At 37.8% G+C, this 24,902-nt stretch overlaps 1 protein-coding gene across 1 annotated transcript in view; it reads left to right on the forward strand.

The window, feature by feature from the left end:
- odad2 (outer dynein arm docking complex subunit 2) overlaps positions 1-24,902 on the forward strand; it is a 53,823-nt gene that overhangs the window by 18,506 nt on the left and 10,415 nt on the right. Inside the window, exons 11-17 of the mRNA XM_084135547.1 lie at positions 8,359-8,505; positions 10,078-10,287; positions 11,151-11,384; positions 12,552-12,662; positions 12,839-12,993; positions 19,087-19,329; positions 22,142-22,256. Of these exons, the coding sequence (XP_083991673.1) occupies positions 8,359-8,505; positions 10,078-10,287; positions 11,151-11,384; positions 12,552-12,662; positions 12,839-12,993; positions 19,087-19,329; positions 22,142-22,256 (1,215 nt within the window). The remainder of the gene's footprint in view (positions 1-8,358; positions 8,506-10,077; positions 10,288-11,150; positions 11,385-12,551; positions 12,663-12,838; positions 12,994-19,086; positions 19,330-22,141; positions 22,257-24,902) is intronic.

A 24,902-nucleotide genomic window follows, 5' to 3' on the forward strand; every position in this document is an offset into this window, starting at 1 on the left:
ACCCCTAGTCAATACATTAAAAAGGGGTTTACAAAGAATTAAATTTGCTAAATTGATCTCACATTAACGTAAGAATAAAATTAAAAGTAATTCAAAGACGTATTATCTCCTTTTACAATAGCCTATAGTAAATAATTTATAGAAGGCATAGGCCTACTGTAGATTAAATGGGCACTGATGTTAAACACCAGAGGACACAGCATGTACACATTTTTAAAAAGATGATCTTAAGTGTAGTGAGCAATAAATCATGTAAAGAAAAACATCCAAGTAAAGTTCAGCCGTAGGTAGATATTTTTAGCCCAGTAAAACACAGGATAATGAATGTGATTTTCCCTATGGGAGGTGCTCATCCTCTACCAAACGTCAGGAAAAAAAGCATTTGATAACAAAATCCTGTTTGATTTTGGAAAGCGTTTGGAAAGTAGATTTGTAAAGTTCGTTTTTTTTTTTTTGATTTGTGTGAGGTGTTTGGGGATGCGTTTGTTACAGTGCTGTTTTCAACTATAGACAGGATGTGTTTGTAACGTGCCCTTCCTAGCATTCTATCTGTCTGGAAACCACAGTTCTTATTTATGAGGGTTTGTCCAGTAGCGCTCTTATAATGTCATTACCATCAGAAGCCGAAACACAGTCCGTGCCAAACTAAATATCTGTTTTATTTTTGGAGTGAAGGTTCAGTTTTTCTCCTCCCCTCTGTCTTTTCTTCTGCTCTTTTCCAGGGTATAGACATGCGTTTGTATTTCTGGGAGATTACGCTTCTATAAGGTGATGCATGAATGATCGGACTTGTGTTTAATGGCTGTTTATCTAGGGATATTTTTGCAGTCTACATTACCTGAACTGTACATTTACATGTCTTCATGTTTGCCTTTCTGTACACATGTACGGAGGGCAGTTTGCACCAGTGACTACATCCTTTCATGATGTGTTAGTGCTATATTAATAAATCGTGCATGTCTTTAGACCGCAAAACATATTACACACACCAAACTCCATTCAGTTATTGCCTGGATGGGTCAAAGAACGAGCGTTGAGTATAACTGCACGTTCACACATTCACAGACGCACTTTGTAACTGCGTCAGTGTGTAGAAGAGGTGGCCACAGGCTGTTTGTCTCACCAGATTCGGCCCAACTGCCTCATTAGCTTGAATTAGAGAAACATGGCAGCCAAACAAAGTTGCATAGAAACATTTTCTCACCCTCTCCCTTCTTCCAATTACCCCATTCTGCTCCTTGTTAATCGCGACATACTAGTGCTCTTATACATTGAAAAAGTGTGTGCAATTTTTGCCAGTGTAATTAACTCAACTTTTTTTTATTGAGTCATTTTAACTTAAAGGTTGCAGTGTCTGTGTCTGCTCAGGAAATAAAGCCTAAATCTGGATCTCTCTCACTGCAGCGGCTTATGCCTCACTTGCAGAGAGTTTCTCACAGAATAGAAGACTGAGAAATAATCTTTCAGAATAATAATGTGCACAAATAAAAGGCTTTAGATGTTTTAAAATGATCCTCTGCATGGAATACATTTATGGCTACAGTTTTTTTGTTTGCATAGTGGCAGAAGTTGAAATTCCAGTCAGAATAGAACAGTTGTTTTTTGTAACCAGAGTAATGTCCACATCTTGTGTCACATGGCCATTATGAGGTCTTGCTCCATCTACTGGACAAAGTGAGTACAAAATTGAATGTGTGTCAGACCAAGCTGCTGGTACACCTCATCTCAGTCCTGTATGATGCAGTGATGCCAAACAGATTGCTTTTCTGAATTTTCGGAAAAAAATTTTTTTTAAAGGTGCACACTCAAATGTGATGGCCGATAGTATTATAACTATTATCTCTTTACCTCTATTACGGCCAATGTAACATTCACTACCGTTCAAAAGCTTAGAAAAACAAGTAAGGGTGTTTTTGAAAGAAGTTTCTTATGCTTACCAAGGCTGCATTATTTGATCAAAAACTGTAATATTGTGAAATATTATTACAATTTAAAATAACGGTTTTCAATTTTAATATATTTTAAAATGTAATTTATCCATGTGATAGTAAAGCTGAATTTTCAGCAGTCATTACTCTAGTCTTCAGTGTCACATGATCCTTCAGAAATCATTCTGATATGCTGATTTGGGGCTCAAGAAACATTTCTTATTATTATCAATGCTGAAAACAGTTGTGCTGCTTAATATTTTCTTTAAGCACATATTTTCTTTACATTTCTTTTCAGGGTTCTTTGATGAATTGAATTTTGGTGAAAGTCTTAAATGTCTTTACTGTCACTTTTGTTCAAATCAATGCATCCAATGCATTTAAAGTCATATTAAAATATTGATTATATTAATATTAAAAGTATTATTTTCTTTCAAAAATCTTATTGACCCAAGACTTTGAAACAGTTGTGTGATGAGTGCATCAGTTTGTCAATAAAGTGGTATCATTAACCATAAGCAATTGAAATTGACATAAAGAATGGCATAACATTATCTACAGCAGACACCCATCTGTCTGCTTTCACACAAATGGTTTGAGTGTGTGTGTGTATGTATATGCATGCAAGTAAAGGTGCTCGTAAAAATACGCTGTGGATATGCTGTTTTGCATCAAGTTAATACTGTCCATTAAATCTGATATCTCTTTGCTCTTAAATCTAGACGAGGCGGCTCTGCTCTGTGGCTCTATGGCTCTCTTTGTGTAAATCATTTATACAGCTGTCTTTATCTTGCTCTGGAGAGCTGGCTGCTTAATTGAGGATAAATGATAATGATCAGACCTCAGTCAGCTTCTCTATAAATTAACTATAATGTGTATATCATACACAACACTCGTGCCAGAATGAACATTCACATTCTCTTTTTCTAATACCTCTTTGTTCTCGTTGACAATGATACTTTCTTTCCTTTTTCTTTCTGCCCTCTCAATTTTCTCCCGAGCATCAGTACAGCTTTGTTTTATTCTTAAGTTTTATTTATATATCCATCCTCTCTGTTTGTCTTTTCCTCCTTTTTCCTTTCTGCTTTCATTCTCTATGTCTCTGTGCTTCTGTGTTTTGCTCTTCAGGAGAATTTGTTAATTTTCTGAGCTCCATCTGCAATGGGCAGGATTTATGAATGCTGGCTCATTCTGCACAGTTTTGTGCTGAATGTTTTAAGTATTCTTTCCTCAGGATAGGTTTTTATGGTGACATGCAGCTTGTGCTGTCATTGGGACCTGCTTTCCTGCTCTGAAACAGAACTACAATCTATCTGCTCTTTCTATATTTTTATGACACCTAAATTATTTCAAATGCCACTAGACGCTATTAATTGAAGGCAAATGTTTTCAACAAGTGGAAAGCAATGCAAGAAGCTTTTTAGCCTTGATCACAGATGAATGTAAAGCTTTCTCGCCAACATTTGTCTGAAGACGTTTTAACCTTTTGAGGTCTGAGGTGTTTTCTGGGCCTTGGAGATGTTTTGACATGTCCTGACATTTGAGCTTATTTCAGTTACTTAAAACATTTCCATGGCTAAAGTCTGATTACACTGTATTCAGCACAAACTACAATCATATGTGAATATCATGTATGTAAACGTTTGTATTTTTGAGAGAACGTTTGTCTGCTTAGTGAAAACAAATTTTAATCACTGAAATACATTTGCATTTAACCATTTAGGAGACGCTTATCCAAAGCGACTTACAAATGAGGAGGACAATAGAATCAATTAAACAAACAATAGGGCAACAATATGCAAGTGCTGTGACTAGTCCCAGCTAGTCTAGCACAGTACACGTATATAATAATATATATATAATAGTAAGTGTTAGTATTAGCCGTTTCTTGAAAATGGCTAAAGACTCATCAGCTCTGGTTGAGTTAGGCATGTCATTCCACCAGCATTGAACAGTCAAGGTAACGGTCCATGAAAGATGTTGTGCCTCTTTGGGATGGCACCACAAGGCGCAGTTCACTTGCAGAACGCAAGCTTATGGAGGGAACATAGGTCTGAAGTAGTGTGTTGTGAGTAGGGGTGCAGAGCCAGTGGTTGTTCTGCAACAAGGCCATAAAACACATACTGAACATTCACAAGACTTTTGAGAACTGGATCTTGTAGCCTAGTTTTTTCACTACACAATGATATGAAAATCATCCTGCCCACTTATTCACATAAAACAAGACCCTCCCCTAATGGGCCTATCAAGGTGGATGTGGCCGTGACTAAAAGAAAGAATGCGAGGAGATTAAAAGAATGGTTTTTTGTATTTTATTTACAAAAGAAAATAATCAAAATATACATAATGAAGGTCAAATGCACAAAGGCACAGCTTTTTTAAAGACAAGTATTCTCTGAGTTTCGGTTCATTTTTGTGACAGACAACAGAAAGTGCACCCTGTTCGTTTTCTTTATTTTACAGTACTTTTATTTTCGATTATTACGACTTTTGGACATACTACTATTTTGCTGTACTGTTTTTTGCATAATATTAGTTGTTTTAATGCTTTTGCAAAGTCAGTGCACTATTTCATGCTTTTCTGTGACTTTGAATTGCTTTATGTGAGTATACAGAATGTGGGTAAAGTTGTATGTTGAAAGAAGTCTCTTATGCTCACCAAGGCCGCATTTATTTGATAAAAAATACAGTAAAAACGGTAATATTGTGAATCATTTTTACAATCTAAAATAACTGTTTTCTATTTATATTTTGAAATGTAATTTATTCCTATGTGCCGCGATTGTTGTTTAGTTAGTTCCTGTCGTTTCTGTATTAGTTCTCGTTAGTTTCTCTGGTTACCTTGTCTATAAATACTTCCTGTTTGGTTCAGTTTGATGTCGATCATCGTTAATGTTTGTGGTGTTTTCTCCTGAGGGCTGAATCTTCAGCAGCCAGTACTCCAGTTTTCAGTGTCACATGATCCTTCTGAGTCATTCTAATGTTTCAAAAACATAAAAAAAACTTTGACTGATTGTGAATCAGTATATCACTTTATATAGAGCTGTGCGATAATATAGTTTACATCTTGTGATGATACAAACTATCTCTGAGCAGAGATTTGCTATAGTAAAGCATAGAAACACCTAGGTATAGTGATATCAAATGATAAACCTGTCAGTCATCCATGTTCACAGCTTTTATCTGTGTGTGCATCTGTCCTGAACATCTCTCTTCACACCACAGACTGAGAGAGGGCCCGTTAGAATCGAGACATAATAAAATACCTTCAGATGTTTTCTGATTTGTAAAGAATGTCTACAGCGTGTTGAGACCAAAGCTGCTAGAAAATGAAAGCATATGAACATTGGATTTATTTTTCCCTGGTATCAGTACTAAATATAGCTTTGTGTTTTTACAAGATTCAGTGCTAACCCATCGAATGCTTTGAAGACGAAGTGAGTGGCAACTTGCAAGACAGAGAATTCACTGCTAGTTTTGGTTCACATTTAGTCCAGCCACTTAATATGGACAACACATGTGCCTCTTTCTCTCACTCTCACTTCTTTCTGCTTCTTACTTTCTGTCTCCGCCTCTCTATGACTATTTTTCTCACTTCTTATCACTCTCTCTCTCTCTGTCATCTCCTTCATCGCTCTCATTAGTTTCTCCATATCTGCCCAGCCTTTTATTTCAAGTCTACATTCATTTCTCATTATTAGTCCTACTATATGTGCTTCCTCTCTTTCATCTGATGTTCTCCTCGTCTCACATCCATGTTCCTTGTTAAGTCTTTTTCCAGAACGTATTCAACCAAGTTCTACTTACAATACATCAGCACCATATCTGTTATGGGCTCTCTATTTGGGAGGGGCAAGAAAAAAAATCAAGAGTCTTTTTGTACCTGCATCAGCAAATTTTTCGCTGAAATTTTAGGCAAACAAGTTTAAATCTGCTTGTTACTGTACTTGTTTATTTACTAATTTACTTAATTTTATTATGACAGTAAATGACACTCTAGAAATGTGACTCATTGTCTATCATTTTGCGAGCAACTGTTGATATAGAAAAATGCCACATCGCAATATTGAAAATATTTCCATTTTAAACCATGAAGGCGAGCCAGTGGATATCACACAAGTTAATATCAAGTTCATCTTTAAACACACTAATAATTTAATAACACTGGTAAATACAAATATATTTAAATACATGACAAGTTTCAATAGAATGAAATTATATAAAAGTATATTTTTGCTTACCAAAAATTCTTGTCAGGACATTCAGCAGTACATTTTAACCAAATTGTAAAGACACTAGAAGTAATTAAGCATATAAAGAAGTCCTACTTAAATGGGTAAAAAAAGCACTTTAAAGACTGTGTAGGTGATACTGATTTTTTTTTTGTCATGTTGGTTGAAAGTCTCTTCACATCCTGATAGCAATCATTAAGTGAAGTGGTCTAAATGTATTTAAATGTATATATATCGTCTGTGTAAGGAGTAGGACCATATAATATTCATCCAATCATTGATTTCGGTTTGAATGCGAAATGAATTGGCACCAGTCAGGTGGTACAGGTCAGTGCTCTTTAAGTTGTTTTTTGTTCATTATTATTGTAATGTTATGTGCTTTGAGACATAAGGTAGTTTAATGGCGTCTCTTGTGGCGCTTTTGTTTGCTTCCTGCTGTACGCATTCATGTGTTTTGAAGGAGGTGTGGCTTTTAGAGATGCCCTGAAGGGAGGGTGGGATCTTATGCTTTCAAAGCTAGCTCGCTATTGCTAGCCTCTCTGAAATTGCCTACCCTACCTTTAAAGTTCAACTAATTGCATTTAACATAAATTTAAACTATAACACATTTTCAGTTAATTATAAATAGCAGCCAGTTAACTTTCTGAAAACATTGCATTCAGTTTGAACTTAAGTACTGTATGTTCTTGTAAAGTATATTATTTTCGTAATAAGTTTAAAAATAACTTTTTAAAGTTATGCTAAAGTGAACTTTTTCACAAGGGACTACTCTGACTACTTTATACTACAAAACAGCATAGAATAGATTTGTGAATTGGGACACACTTTGTGTCTAGTAAACGAGGGTGCTAGGCAGGCCTAATCACTGCATCTTATCTTTTACTCATTTTATGAAAAAGAAACTGAAGTGTTTGTTCAATTTCCAGGAGATCGGACTTGAGTGTCACATTTCAAAGGTCTGTTGCACGACCTGCATTACAGCAGCTTACATGCAACTTTGGGACCTACTGCATTGAGCACACGGCCAGCCTTGGAAAGAAAAGCTTATTTTTGTTTGAATTCATAAGAGCTGCTCAATAAAAAAGGAGGAGAAAAACGAAGCATGTGTTTCTGGTGTTTTCTCTTGGGGAAAGCTGATCTTAGATCTGTGGTTTTGACCTGAACAAACAGCAATCTCTAAAGAAGCCATAATTTGTTGATTAAAGATGATTAATAGTGTAGTATTTTTGCTGGATCTCCTGCTTTATTTATCTGTCACTCACCCTTCTGTTATTTCATTCCAGCCGATAAAGGACATGCCGTGAATGATATCAAAACCACAGTTGTCTCCGAAAGATGTATCTGTTAAGGAGTCTGGCACAACAAATGCCACATGTTTAGTTTGTTGTACTCACTGCGTAGGCAACCTCTTGAGGAGCGACGAGCCTAAAACACTGTGTGTGTGTGTGTATATAGCAACTGTCAAAACAGAGCTTTTTTTTTTAAAAAGGCCAATCCGTTATCATCTCCTACATTTCAGAGCTTGTTTTCTTTTAATTGCTAACTTAGGTCATTGTCTATGGTTTCAGGCAGCAGCACAGCAGTAGTCTGTATCAAAGGATCTCTCCCCACCCCTGTTTATAGTCACAATACCAGACACTTATACACAACATGTGCTCAACAAAATAAGACTTGAAGGGATGATGTGTGGGTGAAATGGGTCGAAAAAAGGGAATTAAGCTATTGATGCAAAAAAATACAAGAATTGAGGTCCTTGCACACTGAGTCCGAAATTTTCGTATGTGTTTTTTTGCATTCGTGATTCGGTGGCTCTGAATTGTCAAAACACCATTAAAAATGCTTGCTACAGATGCAAAAAACACAGAAAATCGAACCCGATCTGAATTTATTTATGACGGACGAAAGTTTCGGAGGCAGTGTGTAACCACATGATTGACAAAACATGAGGTCGTATTTATTTTTTAACGTGTGAAAATTTCGGACGTGTGCAAGGACCTTTTACTGTATGTGATGCAAAAAGTAGGCGTGCACAACAGCCTACATGCAGATACATATACAGACAAATAACACGGGCATCTTCTGTCTAATGTCTGAGAGTACATGTTTTAGATTGTTGTACAACTGTTTCTGATCATCTGTCTGCGGGTTATGATTGAGCACCTAATGTAATTTCTGCACATGTGTTTGTGTGTGAACAGGGGGCTAATCAGACTGCCACAGTGATGGTTTTGTGCTCTTTGAGAGACTTTAACCTTGTCCAGGAGATGTGTCAGCTGGCTATCAGAGATGTGGGGGGGCTGGAGGTTCTCATCAACCTGCTTGACACAGATGAGACCAGATGTAAAGTAAGTGCATCCAGACTCAGTTAATTAGGTCAGAAGTCACTATTTGACTCTGAGAAATGTTTTGTTTTTTTATCATTTATTTTATTCATTTTCAATATACACTACTGTTCAAAAGTGCGGGGATGGTAAGATTTGTTTTGTTTTTTAAATTTGATTAAAAATATAGTAAAAACAGTAATATTGTGAAATATATTACAAATTTAAAATAACTGTTGTATTAAAATAACTGTTGTATAAATTAAAAATAAATGCACTGTCCTTAATAAGACATTTTACATAAAAGATGTTTACATATAGTTCACCAGACAAAATAAAAGTTGGATTTATAATTATCGTTACCTGGATGATCCATGGCTGGTTTTCTTTTTTTTCTGATGGTTGTTCATGAGTCCCTTGTTTGTCCTGAGCAGTTAAACTGCCCAATGTTCTTAAGAAAAATCCTCCAGGTCCTGCAAATTCTTTGGTTTTCCAGCATATTTTGCATATTTGAGTGACTTCTAGCAGTGACAGTATGATTTTTAGAACCATCTTTTCACGCTGAGGACAACTGAGGGACTCATACGGCAACTATTGCAAAAGGTGAAAACATTCACTGATGCTTCAGAAGGAAACAAAATGCATGAAAAGTGTTGAACAGGATGAAGATGTTTACATTTTTCTGATTTTGTTTAAAGATCATATTGTTTTCATTTAGTACTGCCCTTCAGAAGATACAGAAGATACTTACATGTTTCCCAGAAGACAAAATAAGTAAAATTCAAAAAGTATACACCCCCTGGTTGTAAATGCATCGTGTTACATTCTGGAGCATCACAGAATGTAATTTATTCCTGTGATGGCAAAGCTGAATTTTCCAGTCTTCAGTGTCTAATGATTCTTTAGAAATCATACTAATATGCTGATCCAGTTGATTTGTTGATCCTGTAACATTTCTTAGTTGTTCTGCCTAATATTTTTGTGGAAATATTCTCTGATGAATAGAAAGTTCAAAAGAAAATAATTTATTTGAAATATAAATCTTTTGTAGTGTTATTAATGTCTTTACTGTCACTTATATTCCGTTTAATGTATCCTTGCTGAATATAAGTATACTTTTTTTTTAAAGTTCTAACCCCAACGTTTTGAATGATGGTGTATTTACATATTATTTTTCTTTTACTTTTATACTTTAGCATTAATATTAGCATCACAAAGAATAATTGTTGTTCCCTGCCACTTCCTATATGCACACATGATAATACAATATACTGAGACACTGTGAGTGATTCCGACATTTATATGTTGTCAAAATGACCATAATTACAAAATGATAACTATTTTAACAAAGTATTTAATTGTTAAATGTAACATGCATCAGGGTAACACTTACTATTATAAAAAAAGCATATCAAACAGAAATGTGTTGAGGCCACTGGCATTTTTGTTCTCTTGAGTGTAAAAGAGAAGTTGGTGCTTTCAAAAAATTCCAGCAAGTTGTAAGCTCAAAAATTTCAATCATTTCTACATGACGCAGCATTAGGTATATGAAGCAGTTATTCTTATAATGGATACTTTACTCTCCCTTGCGGTTAGATTGGTTCTCTGAAGATCTTGAAGGAGATCAGTTGTAACTCCCAGATTCGGCGGACCATCGCTGATTTGGGAGGTTTGCAGACCATGGTGTCTATCCTGGACTCCCCTGACAAAGAGCTGAAGAGCCTTGCTGCAGAGACCATCGCCAACGTGGCCAAGTTCAGACGGGCCCGCAGGACAGTCCGACAGCATGGTGGCATCAAGAAACTGGTGAGAAACATGAAGTCTGTGCTTATGCGTTTGTCAAAACAGGTTGCCCTTGATTAAGAACTCGCAAAAGGAAAAGAGACAAAAGGAAGGAGAATGTTGAGGGACAAGCAATAGAACATGTGTATACCAGCCTCTATTTCTCCACTCACTCTTTCTTTCAGTCTGTTTCTCCCAATCATTTTCAATGCCAGCATCAAAGGGAGCACATTGCAGGTAAAAACAGATTGAATGTCGTTCTCCCCCTCATCCTGGCATGTGTGTTTATTGACAGAGTGACGCTCTGTATGATTAGGGCTCACGTGTTACTCTGCTCTGTATATTTACTCGGGGCCAGACTCGGACGTTCTCTATGTAGCTATCATAGATTAGTTACATTTAAAGTTCCAGACCACCTCTGAACAGCACGCGCGTGTAATGCTGTGTTAAAGTGGCCTTTCTGACTTGACAGCAGGGAAACATGAAATTTACTCTTTGAAGGATGTGGTCATTTGTAGATTTTGGTGTGACATAGTCTGAATTTTCAAGCCCTCTTAAGTAACAGCCAATCTTTGGCTGATGATGAATGTTTAGATGAATTCTGACAGCTTCAGGGCAGGATATTGTATTCCACATCCTGCACTGAAGATGTCATAAAATACACCATGACCCCACTAATAACACATTCCTACTCGTTTTCACATGCCACGACTCTTCTACCTTAACGGGAGTGAAATGAAAACAGTATAAAGCATCATAAGGAATAGAAATGTAATGTTAGCTTGATATTATGTGAGGCAGAGTGACAAATCTATTGCATTGTTTCAAAGTTCAAGCATGGGAAAGTGCTTTAAAATGAGGCAAAAAACTGAAGTTGTTTCTTGCAGGTGGATTTGTTGGATTGCGTGCCTGATGGTGTGTCTCTGAGTAAGGAGCAGGAGAGGGATGTGGAGGTGGCGCGCTGTGGGGCTCTGGCTCTCTGGAGCTGCAGCAAGAGCACCTGGAACAAGGAAGCCATCCGCCGGGCCGGGGGTATCCCTCTGCTCGCTCGGCTGCTCAAATCACCGCAGAAGAACGTTCTCATCCCTGTGGTGGGAACATTGCAGGAGTGTGCTTCTGAGGTTTGCTCAAAGTGTTCAAATCAGTTTTAGAATACGAGTTTAGCTATGTTTTGAATGCCCTATTGGTATTACAAAAAAAGTTTGTGTGCTGCACAAAAACAGGGGCCAGATTCATGAAAATCTTTTCAAGATAAACTTTAAGAAGTTTGTTTGAATGTTCCTAAATGCAATTCTTGAAAATTTTTTAAGAAGTTCTCAGATATTTTCTTAAGAACATCTAAAAAAAATTCTTAAGAAGAAAATGAATGGCTTCATGGTGTTTTGTGATCGAAAGGCAGGTATTGCTGAAGACTCGCTGAATGAAAAACACCTCTAAGTCTGTCTTTTTGCACTTTCTGCAGATTACCAGATATCACAATAAGCATGCAAACTATTTTTGTACAACTGCCTTGACGGGAGTTAATCACTCAGCATCATATTTTTAATGCGCTGTGCCAAGTTAAAATAGTTATTTTAATAGGGCCTGTGTCAAGATGCAGTGGTCTTTCCCATTCATTTGCCGGCTTTCTTGTGCTCTCTCTAGAGTGAATACTGTAGATCACCATTTCCACAAAAAAATTAAGCGTTAACTTATATTAATATGAACTGTTTTCAACATTGGTAATAAGAAATTAATAATATTAAAAATATATAATAAGAAATGAGCACAAAATTAGAATATTAGATTATTTCTGAAGGCTCATGTGACACTGAAGACTGAAAATTCAGCTTTGCCATCACAGGAATAAATTACATTTTAAAATATATTAAAGTAGTTGAATTTTTTTAATTAGTTAAATTATTTAAAATATATTAAATTAATTGTAATAATATTTGCCATGGCACTGTAAATACTACTAAATACAATAAAGTATATTTACATTTACAAAAGTATTATGAAACATAATGCAAGCTACAACTGCTACATATAAAGCCACTATATAAGGACACTCAGTGCAAAGTATGGCTGAAAATAACATACTGTTCATGAAACTTTACTTTTGACTGGAAGATTGTTTCCTATTAAAGGACCAGCTTGAAGATGTGAATGACTGTAATGCCAGAAGCAAGAAACCTTAGGATGAAATAAGCGCTATGTCGCTGCACGCAGTGTTGTTTGGCAAGGCAGAGTGGTTTTTACAGTAGGTGTTCAGCGTAGAAAGACATTCTGCATATTTGTATTGGCAGAAGAGCTACAGAATTGCTATACAGACTGAGGGCATGATTGAGGATCTGGTGAAGAACCTCAGCTGTGACAACCAGGAGCTCCAAATGCACTGTGCCAGCGCTATCTTTAAGGTACGGCCCTACACACTCAACTACACTTTTCTTTGGCACTGGATAAAAGGGGTGAGGTTGAGGTAAAAATTAAATGGCGTACTAATTTAGTCCTGGCATTTGACTGTCACAATACAGTGCACATCTCAATACTACTTAAAGCTTTTTATGAGTGTGTGGCTTCATTCCTGTTTTAGTGTGCAGAAGATAAACATACCCGTGATCTGGTGCGGCAGTACGGCGGACTGAAGCCACTGGTCATGTTGCTCAACCAAGCTGCAAACAAGCAGTTACTAGCCGCCACAACTGGAGCCATCTGGAAATGTTCCATCAGCATGGAAAATGTAGCTAAGTATGTGCATGTAACTACAGATCCTCTGCAAAAAGATTTATTTAATTTTTCTAAGAAATGATGACAGTTATGAACAACCGTCCTCTCAGAACAACCATAAGTACGCATTATGAGTGGAAGAAATATTTTAAGCAGTATATTTGTTACTGGCAAAGTGTGAAATCCCGGTATTGTATAGAATGCCTAGGCAATGTATAGAATTCCTGATGTTTTTTGCAAAAAATACATTACCTAATTCTATGCATTACCTAGGCATTCTATAGAATGCCGGATTACACACTTTGCCGGTAACATATTAATTAATTTAAAGGGGGTATAACACACAGTTTCTGCCAATCTCATGTTAATCTTGAGTACCTATAGAGTAGTATTGCATCCTTGATTTCTCAGAAGAGTCTTTATTTTTATCAGATTTATAAAGGACAGATACGCCGTACCGATTCTTTCCGAAAACAGCCGAGGTCCTGGAGGCGTGCCGTGAGCGGAGCTAAGAGTCATGCACAATACATCATCGCATTATCCCTGGAAAACTTTTAAATCACTATATGTTCGTCTTGTTTATTATACGCGCAGATTGCCAACAAAACAGACATTTGATGTTACATATCGTCTGCAATTCCGACTCATGACCGGGATCTTTTATACCTGGGACTGCTCCATCTTTCAGTTTTAAACGATCTGCAAATCCATCGTCGATCTTGTCCTTGTTTATAAAACTTTTTTTTGTCACGCCGGTCTCATGCCGGGGAACAAACAAACACACTTGCACAACTCTGTTGCAAAAACACACGTCTTTGGTGACATTGTTGATTTCGTGGCCTAAAAACAAAATAACTAAATTTATCACAGACACGCATACATTTTCTGTTTAGCATTTCTCATTAATTTCATAAGGTTTATGAGTTTTATCTTGCAGATTGCAGATTTAAAGAAAGGTTGTTTTGAAATATTAAAAGATTTTGCTCATTTTTAAATAATATTCCATTCCTAAAAATCTACATTTCTCATTGCTCGGTCAGCTAGACTTCCTGATCTTAATGTGGCATATGAATCTTTAGACTAGGAGGTGTCAAGTCAATGTGAGATGCGTAATTGGCTCCAGATTTGGTCAAATCGTGTACCACAAAGGGGTCTGGTTGGGAGAAGGACATAGGATGCTCAATCAAAGCCTTCATTTTTATGAGATGTCTCATTTGTTCACTTCTAACACTCAGATTTTCCATGGCTCAGAGCTGTCACCATTGTGCATCCGAGTCTGCTCTGAATGTGGCTACAGAAGTGATTATTTGAAGAGAGAGCAAAAGTTTTTATAAACTCTGTCAATGAGCTCTGATCTTTTATGATGACTTTATGCTGAAGGAATGCAAATTGTTCTTTCACCCATACCGCTAACAAAAGATGAAGTAAAGTGTTGATTTTATAGACGCCCGTGATGTGTTAGTCGAGGCCGTTGCTCCATTAGTGCGGCTAGTGGGATCTGGAAGATGTGGAATGCTTCTCTGAAACAGTCGTGCTGTAATAATCAGGAGTGTAAGCTGAAAGACTCTTAAATCGTTTGTCATGTAAAGCACGCTGGCCTTTATTCCAACGTCACTTAGCTCAGCGAAGATGATGACCGTCCTGGAGGCTTTCCTGGTGTAATTTTTCTGGCGGCTGATGTCTTTTAAGCCAGTCAGTTTCCCCCATAAATACGAAAAACCTTGGAATCTTCATCTGGCTTGCCCGTTCTGTCACACAAGCACTCTCATATAAAAGTGATTTACACATTTACTTTGCTTTGCAGTATGCGTTTGGGGACTCAAAAATGCATTATTTAATTCCACCATTACCTGTCTATAAATTATCAGGTGTTATTTTCACAAGTTTGAGGCCAAGGAGCTGATAAATTTACATTTTTAGTTTATGATAAGAGTTTTTTTTATGGGATTGTTATAGACTAGGATCTGTAGAAGGATCTACTGTCTGGCTCCACACCAGTCGCAATAGAATAGTATTGAAAGAGGAATTCAGAGGGAGGCTTGCGTCTGAAAGGGCCCAGTAGCAGAAAGGCCACTCTCTCTCCACCTCATAAGTCAAAACTGACAAAAGCTCATCCTACGTTTACATCAGGCTTAGTTTGCTGAAACTAGAGGCAGGTGCCCCGTGCCACATTCAATTCGCTTAATGCCCCATTAGCCAAATAAGTGTCCTCTAAGAAAAGTAATGCTCTGTAAAAACATTTAGTTGTCAAGATTGGGGCCGCAGTAATACCGCTGAAGAAGCCTCATTGAAACTTATGCTTAAAAGAGATTAAACAAGCAAGTAAACAAAGTTAGTGAACACTACTGATGGCACTGAAGGCCCGTTCACACACCAAAAACGATGTTTTTTGAATGTTTTTTCCACAAAACAAAATGTTTCCACTTTTATTTTTTCGTACTCTTTTTATAGTTATTTACATAGCATTAGCATTATTTGGTCTTAAAAATCCCGGATATGTGTGTCTGTATATCAGGTCTGTCTGGTCGGTGCAAATATATGAGTTTTATGTTTGAATTCGGTTATGAAGAATAATAGATTAGAGGTGCTTTTTCTTTGCCTTGCTGAGGTGAGGACAAAATCAACTCTGGTGAAAAGTGACGTCCCACCAGCAAATTACGCCTATGTATTATAGTCTGTATTGTGCTGTGTTCACTTGCACAGGTGGCAGGTTGAAAGTTTTAGATGCCAGCTGTATATAAAATCACTGTGTTTCTGGCAGAATATTTAATGCATACTTGGACATGAAGAAAGAACTGGTTTTATTACAATGTTTTTTTTTGTACAACATATAAAGCATCAAGGTCAAACGCAGCATTTGGAATAAAACAACCAACCATTTATGAAAATGAAATCTGTCGAAGTAGGGGAGCGCTAGGTCAGTGAGCACTTACCAGGGAATGTTTTCTCGATCCATCTGGTCTTGGTGTGCCATTTCAGAAACAATCCCAGCCTGGCGTTTTAAGGCAAAAATCATTTTAGAATGTATTTTACAGTGGTAATAATTTTGAGGTGCTTTTCCTCCTTATTTTTCTCCACTGAAAGCACACAAGCTGAGAGTCCTGGTGTTGCCAGCAGCAGACAGCATGTCTTTGTGTGGCTGATGAGAGGGCTGGCCTTGCGAGTCCAGCAGAGAGAGGGGTTCAGGGCTGGGTTGAAGGGGCTTTTAGAAGGTGGCTGTGCCTGAACAGAATGTGAGACCTCCACAAATATGCTGGGAAAGGCATATGTTAACCATTTAGCTGATTAATGATGCATAAAATTAAAATGGTTATATTATAACAAGAAAAATGTTAGAATGATTATAATCATTACCTTAATATAATTATACACAAAGGGAATTAACTGGAATTTTTACTCATATAGAGCTTTAATTGCAAGATCACAGTAATCTATTATCTTTCAGCTAAGAATGCACTAAAGACTTAATTATGCAGTAATTTCTAGTGATAAATATTAATCTGAAAATGCACAAAAAAAAAAAAGAGGGTCAAAATCATTGACCGGAACTGTGATGTTTAATTAATGCTATCCCATGGTGTGCTTTGACCATGTCAGAATCTATTTCGTGCACACAACATAGATAAATTACGACAGGTCAACTGTAACTAAAAATGATGCTAGAGTAGCAATGAATAAAACAATTTCGGCTAAAATATCGAGAGGCAGCTCATTGCTGAATAGCTTCACTACGATAATTTATCACCTGAGGACACAACACACCCTGACAGCACACAAGTTCAAATACCCAAATTTAATTAACAAAACTTTATTTTTCGACCAAATGAACACTTGGTTTCGATGTTTCATTAAAAAAATTATTTTGGTGCATCACTACTAATTTCCCTTATCTTCCACTTTGCTAGTGCCATCAAGGTGTTCTTCAGTAGCTTCATTTTTAAATGACTGACCCTTTGCATAGCTCTATCCCCCTTGATTGCTGATGTTAACTCAGAAAAGCTTTACTGAACATCTCATAGGCATGAACTGGAGATTTTAATGAACTGTGCAAGTTTATGTAAAAATGTAAATGTCCTCATAATGTGGTTAAAATGGTTTGGTAAAATTAGTCTTACAAGGGCTGGAATAAAGTGACATTGCAAAACTGTTTTATCTGATGCTTTTCTTTAAAAAAAAACTTAAATCTTCCAGTAATGTGGTTAAAAACTGTAGACACTAAAAAAACCTATAAAATGAAAAGAGAAAAGCCTCATTTGAAATGGATTAGAACTGATAACAACAAAAAACTGCAAAAATAAATAAATAAAATGTTATATGATATATATTTTCAAAAACACGTTTTACTCTAAAACTGCAAGAAAATCAAAGCCATAAATCTAAACAATTTGTGTTCCAAATTTGAGCTTGATATCTCGAAAAATTAGCTTTCAGTAAGATTTTGTTTGGCTGCAGTACCAAAAGTTTTCATTAATTTCCAATGAGGTCATTTTTGACCGTGAGGAGCACAAGTGTGACTCTTTTTTTCAGGACCATTTAACCTTTTCAAATAATGTCTATGCATTTTTTTGTTGTTGTGTGTGTTCACATAGCAAGTGCCAAAACCTTTACCAAGTTTCGTACCATTCCGATGAAGTAAAAAATTCTACAAAAGATTTCCTACCGAAGAGCACCAGAGGGTTAAGGTGGGGCTTATAGCAAAGGGTCAGTTGTTTTGGGTTTTACTGTTCACTTACAGATCTAAAAATTCTTCTGTCCAGTCTTTCCTCAGCCACCCGCATTAAATATCCTTTGTCTGTGATTATCTTTATTTTTTTTCTTCTTCTACAGCTATAACAATGTGCTTTGCAAAGATAGTTCTGTACTATTAATCAAAGAGTCGATGGGAGCATTTAGGATGCTGTTAGGAGCTCTAAAACAGTGCATGCTCACTCTTTAACCTTTGTTTTGTGGTAGAGACTGACCGGTGCTGTTTTATGTTGTTTCTCTTGGCACGGTTATTTGGCAGGTTGGTGTTGGCTTTACAAAAATAGACAACAACCACAGTCCATTTATCAGAGGTAACATGTAATTACTCCACAACTTTAATGTAGCATACTGATAACATTTCTCAGATGGCATCTCTGTTTTACATGCTATGTTTGAGCATAGGCCTGGCCTTATTTCTGACTTCTTTTTTCTTTTCTTTTTTTAAAGCTGAGCTAATTTTGCCAGTTATTCTTTAAATTTACTCGCGAGAAAATGTTGGTTGACTTTGACCAGAGCCAAATGACCTTGAACACTCTTTCCAATGGCCATCAGGGCTGCTTAGCCAGAAACCGTAACTGTGAATAAAAACAGCCGTATAGCTTAACCGTACATCAGAGATTAGTTGAGGCTCCCTGTGACCACATTATATGCCTTTTAAATGTTTACTGTAGTTTACCACTACTTTGCAAACAAGGCCAGAATTGCACCAAAAGCTCTTGTTTTCTTGCTCCAAACCAGAAAATGTGGTCATCGAGCATAAATGCATATTGCGAGCAGCGTGGGAAATGTTGAGGCAATATAACATCACCGGATTTATTCTCCTCCCTGATATCCACAACCCTTACAAATACTTCCTGTTGCTATTTATGGTTTTGAGTCTTCATGTTTTTACAATCCATTACATGATGGAAAAAAATGCTTCATCTAATAACAAACAACCCATTTCATGTTTTTGTGTCAAATGAAGAAAGGTCCTTGAGAGCAATATTGACACAACTTGGTTTTTTTTTTCTTGGATTTACCATTATCCCGTTATCAGATACCACATTTTAAACAACAATTTAAGCACACAAGGGTCACTATTCATTACAAAACGTAATTCAAAAACTGCAATTTTATGGTTTAGAGATTACAAGCAAGTGTGTTCACACAAGAAATGTGCTAAAATAAAATAAAATAAAAAAGAGTGCACCAGAAATGTTCATTTTGTGGAAGCAACAGGAAATACTATTTTTCTTGCAGATAACCAATTGATGCCTTTGTATATTGAGTCCTTGTATTTGTTTTTGATTGGAAGCAATTATATATGCACCATTTTCTTGGGCTTGCATACGAGTAATATAATTTCTTGCTCACTCTCTCTCCCAGGTTTCAGGAGTATAAGGCACTGGAGATTCTGGTACTTCTGCTCAAAGACCAACCAGAAGAGGTACTCGTTAATGTAGTGGGGGCTCTGGGAGAATGTGCCCAAATATCGGAGAATCTTGCCACCATCCGCAAGAGCAGTGGTATCAAGCCTTTGGTCAACCTACTCACTGGTACCAACCAGGCCCTACTAGTCAACGTCACAAGGGCCGTGGGAGCCTGTGCCACTGACCCTGAGAACATGGCGTAAGTCTTACCTTAAATTGATTGATTGTATCTTTACAACACTCTTAAATATGTCCTTTGCAAGTCAAATAATAACGCTCTGTACAGTATAACTATAACAGATTTTCCCTGTGTCCATATCAGACTGTTTTCACTGATTGTGTGTTACCTAATTAACCTGGATCCAAAACAGTTGTCCTGAAACAATCCAACAGCTGACAATATTCAGTGTCCAACCTTGGCCCTGTAATCCCTTTCACTGTTGCCATTGGCTTGGTTTAGGATTACAAGGCATTGTTCTTGTTCTCTGTAAAAGATTCCATGTTCACCGCTTCTGCAGCGGATCCAACAGGCCCAGGGTTGTGCAGTTTGACCAGGCTCCATGCTCCACACATGCAGGGCGAGAGCCCTTAGCCCTGGTGCTGTAATTACAGGGCCTGAAGATCTGTGTTTACTCTACCTGCTGTGAGACTCATAGCTGTGGCTGGGGTGGAGGCCTTTTATTGTCTCAGTGCGGTCAGTTTGTATAAGCTGAAAAGCACTTCTGACAACGGCCATTTGGACTTGCTAAACAGAAACAGGCAGGAGAGCATAAGCACAGATGAGTATACAGAATGTCTTTTCAACTTTTCACTCTGTGCACTTGACTGTACTGTATTGTGTGTCATGCAATAAAAATACTGTGTACTGTGAAATAATAGCAAGAAACACATTTCTATTGAGTTTCTCTCTGAGGCTGCATCCAACAAAAACAAACATACAATGTAGTCCAATTGGCTAACAAATGAGTGTTATGAACCAGCTCTTTTTTTGTGAATCAAAAAACATAGTGTATGTATAGTCTCTCTAGAGAGAGAATTTCTTTCATATACAAGCAAAATGGACATTATAAATGAAATGCACCCAAAGGAATCTTAATTTAATTAAATCTGAATTGAATCGAATCAGGAATCATATAGAGGTGGCATATGGTTAACAAACAGAAAAACAAGTATCATTGACTTAAACATATGCAAAGCACAAAACTGCCATGTAATTCACACATTCACAGAGATTTGAGTATTGGCCTTTTGGTATATTTGGCACATCTGACTTTCATTGCTTTTACAAGACTGTTATAGACTGCAGTCCCCTTCTTAATTAAGGCTGGACACAAATGAAGAGCGTTTTGTTCCCCTTCTCTTCAGCACCCAAGCTCACACAGCCTTTGTCTGAAAGATTAATATGTTTATGGAAGTGAGCAAGCACAGTGGTGTAGTAAAAGTCCACAAAGCTTGTTTTTGTAGAAATAAGTCCATTCATTTCATTTCATTTCATTTCATTTAACTATTTGAGTGACCAAGAACTTCAGTGCTGAAGATCTATGTAACAGCTCTCAAAGAACATATTTTCTCATGGAATCTATATTTAGGATTCATCTTTTTGTTCCCATTTCCTTGTAGTTGTAAACAAAGTCTTTTTTAATGTGCTTTAATTCCTTTGTGTTCCATGTTGATGGTTATTTTTAGAATGAAGCAGAGTAGTCTGCAAAGCAATTAGCATAGCTCATATTTGATAATTGTTTTCTTTAGTAGAACAGCATATTCAGGCCTGTTTCTGAAATCAAGACCAGAACAAAGAATACATGATGGTCTGCCCTCTACATGGTATATAATTATCTGGAAATCTCAAAATCATTGGTGGGAAAACAAACATTACCTTTTCAAAATGATTTATTGAAATATTTGATCTTTATTAATCTATTAATTCCAACTGAATTTTCCATTGTTGTCAGAAACATGAATTTGGTGCACATATCCCAAACTATGAACTTCCACTGCTTCACCAGCCTTGGAACTGATTTCTAAGTACATCCTACTGCTGTAGTGTTGAGTGCGTCTTACCAGTCCAAGTGCAGGATTATGTCCTGTTCCTGAAGGATTTAGTGGCCTCTCAGGATAGCGTGGGCTCTCCCTGTTATCATGCCTCTCAAACTGATTTATTATGAGGATGGGGTTGGGGGTTACGCTTGGTGTTGAGATGGCTCTGACCAGTGCTTGGCCCAACCTCCGTTCACTGGTGCCTCCCTTTGCGGCGTGGTTTAGCAATTATGACAGCATTGAATGTCGGCCTTGTCGCTGGATGCACACATGGGAAACAGGTTACATGTTATTTATACCTGACAAACGGACCGCACTGAAGAGTCATTTTCCCGTGCTTCCCAGAGCCTGACTGCATCCTTTAGTAGAATCATATCCGCAGCATGAAATACAGCCTGTTCTTAAGTAAACCTCACTCAGAAGCAGTGAAATATAGAAAGACTTGTCTCTGAGAATGTTTGATTTGGAAAAAATACTTTTTTTCTGGGTTTTTTCCTCCGAGTCACCGACAGGAACAGAGTTAAACGTCACGCTCTGTGCGAGTGTGTGTGTGCGTGTGTGTTTGTCCAAGGTTGGCTATAAATATCCGCACGGACCTCCTAAAACCATTGTACGGGTCAGCTTTCGGCCAGGCTGATGTGAACATGTTTGAATGGAGTTGTTGGAAGGTGAGCAGGGGGTACCAGCGTAAGGAACTGAGCAGGTAGGATGTGATGGGAAAGCCATGCTGAGCAGCTTTCTGATCTGCTACTGGAATGTTTTCATCATCCCACCAGGAGGGATAGTCCACTGCAAGAGCCAAACTGAACCCTGGGAAAACAGACATAAACATGTTGGAGAATAAATGCATTAGCTTACACTGTACACTGCGTTGTAGACTATGTAATTGGGGGTGATAAATCAGTTTGTTGTATGCTTGGTGTGACGTCTCTCGCAGTATCCAGAAGTGACAAGTTGTTATTCTTCTCTCTTAGGATCATCGATCGTCTTGATGGCGTACGACTTCTTTGGTCTTTGCTGAAGAACCCCAATCCAGAAGTTCAGGCCAGTGCTGCCTGGGCCATCTGCCCCTGCATTGAAAATGCAAAGGTACATTTATTTATGTCCAGTATCAACACAGGTTAATGTTCCCCCGTTCATCTCCACCCGCAGTGTTTCACTAAACATACTGTAGGAGAGAAACCTCATGTTATAGGCTGCTGCTGTTGTTGATAGTAGCATAGTGTTGTTTGGTGATGCCAAGTGTGTATCGTGCTATACCAGCGGAGGCAATGGGAGAATCAGTACTTGTATGGACGAAAAAGCAGAAAAGGTCAGAAACAGAAGACAGAAACACTGATAATGACAAAAAAAATTCTACAAGGTGGAAAGATTTGATGATGCAGAAAATCCTGTGTAGCGATGCCCAAGTTGATTCGTGCTACATTTTTGTCCATTGTTGGACATTTAAGGGAATTCATTAGTGTGTAGACCACTCTTTATAACTCACTAGAAGCATTGTAATTTAGATAAAACTTAGAGACAACATCGATAGGTGGCAGTGCAAAATTTAATGCCATTGTGGTATCGATACTTAAAGAACATGAAGAACAAGAGATGCTAACAAAGCAGTCGGTCTCATCTATATATAGATTAAATCTCATAGCTGGCACAGAGCAAGTCTGCTTTTCTGAGCCTCTTATGTAACGCATTAACACAAATGCGTCATTGTTCCTGTAGATTATCCGCACAGTTACAAATAAAAGAACATTGTTTGTATAATGTATGTTTATTTTTTGTCTAAACAAACAGTTTTCTGCTTCTGAATTTTGTATTTTTTCTTTCTCCTTGCTGTGATGTGCGGCTAAAAACAATGCATGTTCACTTCATGTATTGCAATGGTTCAGAGGAGAGTTAGGGTTGGTGGCAGGACTATGTGAAATTATGTACCCATCCACGCTGGGAACCTGATCAGCCACACAGCAGCAGTTATTTAGATAAAGCCCCATGTGGATTGAGTTAGCAGCTGCAGGGCCAGATTTATGAAAATCATGCTTGAAGTACCACATCTGGGGGCTTCAAAATCCCTACCAGCACTCACAGCTGGTACTTACTATGAATCCTCTAGTGATTATGTGCTACTGTATGATTGTGCTTTGTTCCTTTACTGGCAGATGATGTTCAGCATGTAGCATGTAATGCTGTCTGCTTTAATGAGGACTGTGCTTAATTAGCCCAAAGAATCAAAGTGTGGCCACATTAGCTATTTTGGCAAAAAAAATTCTGGCAAAAAAAAAGTTATTTGTTTATTGTCAATAGTGTAGTGGTGTATAAAGCACAGCTCACAAAGAAATCACAATTTTTGTTGGTTAACACGGCAAATCCATGTGACTAACTTGATCCCATTGCGAAATCTGTGTGGAAAAACTTATCACTCTTCTACAAAATTCCAGATCCTGTGGATTCCTAATGATATGACTGTCAATGTTGTCAAATGCTAACATTACTATGTTTACCATTTGCATCTCTGCAGTCTTAGCTCTTCCTTGTACACCCAATACAGACTACTGCCATCTGCTGGTATGGAGAGTTATTTTTCCATATTCTCTACCAAGCAGGTGCAAAACGTTCGTGAGAATTGGCCGTTGTAGTATTTACGGTATGTTCAGGCACAATAAGACAGGTGATGTGAGGTGGCAACACAATCGGCTTTCTGTGACACTAGTTCTTTTATGTTGCTTTGGATAAAAACATCTGCCTAATGCATACATTTTAAAATGTTACACCTCTCACCCTTAATGCTATAATGTTTTTTGAGTGCAGTTCCCTCAATTTTATCTCTCATTTTCACACTCTTTTCCTCTCCCTCTTCCAGCTTGGCTTACATTGGTTTTTGTACTCTGTTTGTGTTTCATCCGTTCTCTCTCTTTCTCCCTCGCTCTTCCTCTCTCTCTGCATGTCTTACTTCGTGCTGTGTTTGCTGATGTGGAACTTAGTTGGGGATGTTTTTGTGGGCCCTGGGTTGAAAGGGTTCCTCAGTGACCCTCCGCAGCTGGTGGCTCTGCCATACTTCCTCTTCTGCTCCCGCTTCTCTCTCTCTCTCTCTCTCTCTCTCTCTCTCTCTCTCTCTCCCAGTGTTCATCAGTATTCCTATACTGCCATTTCCTGTGAGACACGCTGCAGATTCTCCCTCTCCTCCTGATCTTTGCCCAGACACACTAAACACAGAGCTCATCCTTTGGCAAGACTTTAGAGGCTCCTCTCTGATGCTGCTGTCTTCACTGCACTCTGCACGCTTGACCTGCGCTGGGTCTCAGCTTCTCTTTCTGGGTGTGCAGGGTGGAAGGCTGCTTTTTACTGTGCTGTGTGCAAGGGTTTATTAGGGTTAAGCTGTGTTGTGAAATACAGGGTTATAGAGGGGCAGATTTATTTTTCTCAGGAGAACCCCTGAGGACTGCACTTTAGACTTTGTTCTCTAGGTTAGAAGGATCCGATTCACACTGAGGTGAACTCAAGACATGGTTGTGTCTTGTTGTACATGACCAGAACAGAAGCAGCAACCTGTGGTACTCCATAATCATTCCACAATACAAGAAAGGTTTGCTTACTGAATGTTTGGCTTCATCTGATTCCAAAACCACAATGATGTGCTTCTGTACCATCAATAAAGATATCACTGTACTATTTTATAATCGTTCTAAACAGCCTGGTGCCATGCTGGCATGCTTCATACCCTCTGGCACCACTGAATTGACT

Source organism: Abramis brama, assembly GCF_963993115.1.
Source record: "Abramis brama genome assembly, chromosome: 14".
NCBI classification, from domain to species: domain Eukaryota; kingdom Metazoa; phylum Chordata; class Actinopteri; order Cypriniformes; family Leuciscidae; genus Abramis; species Abramis brama.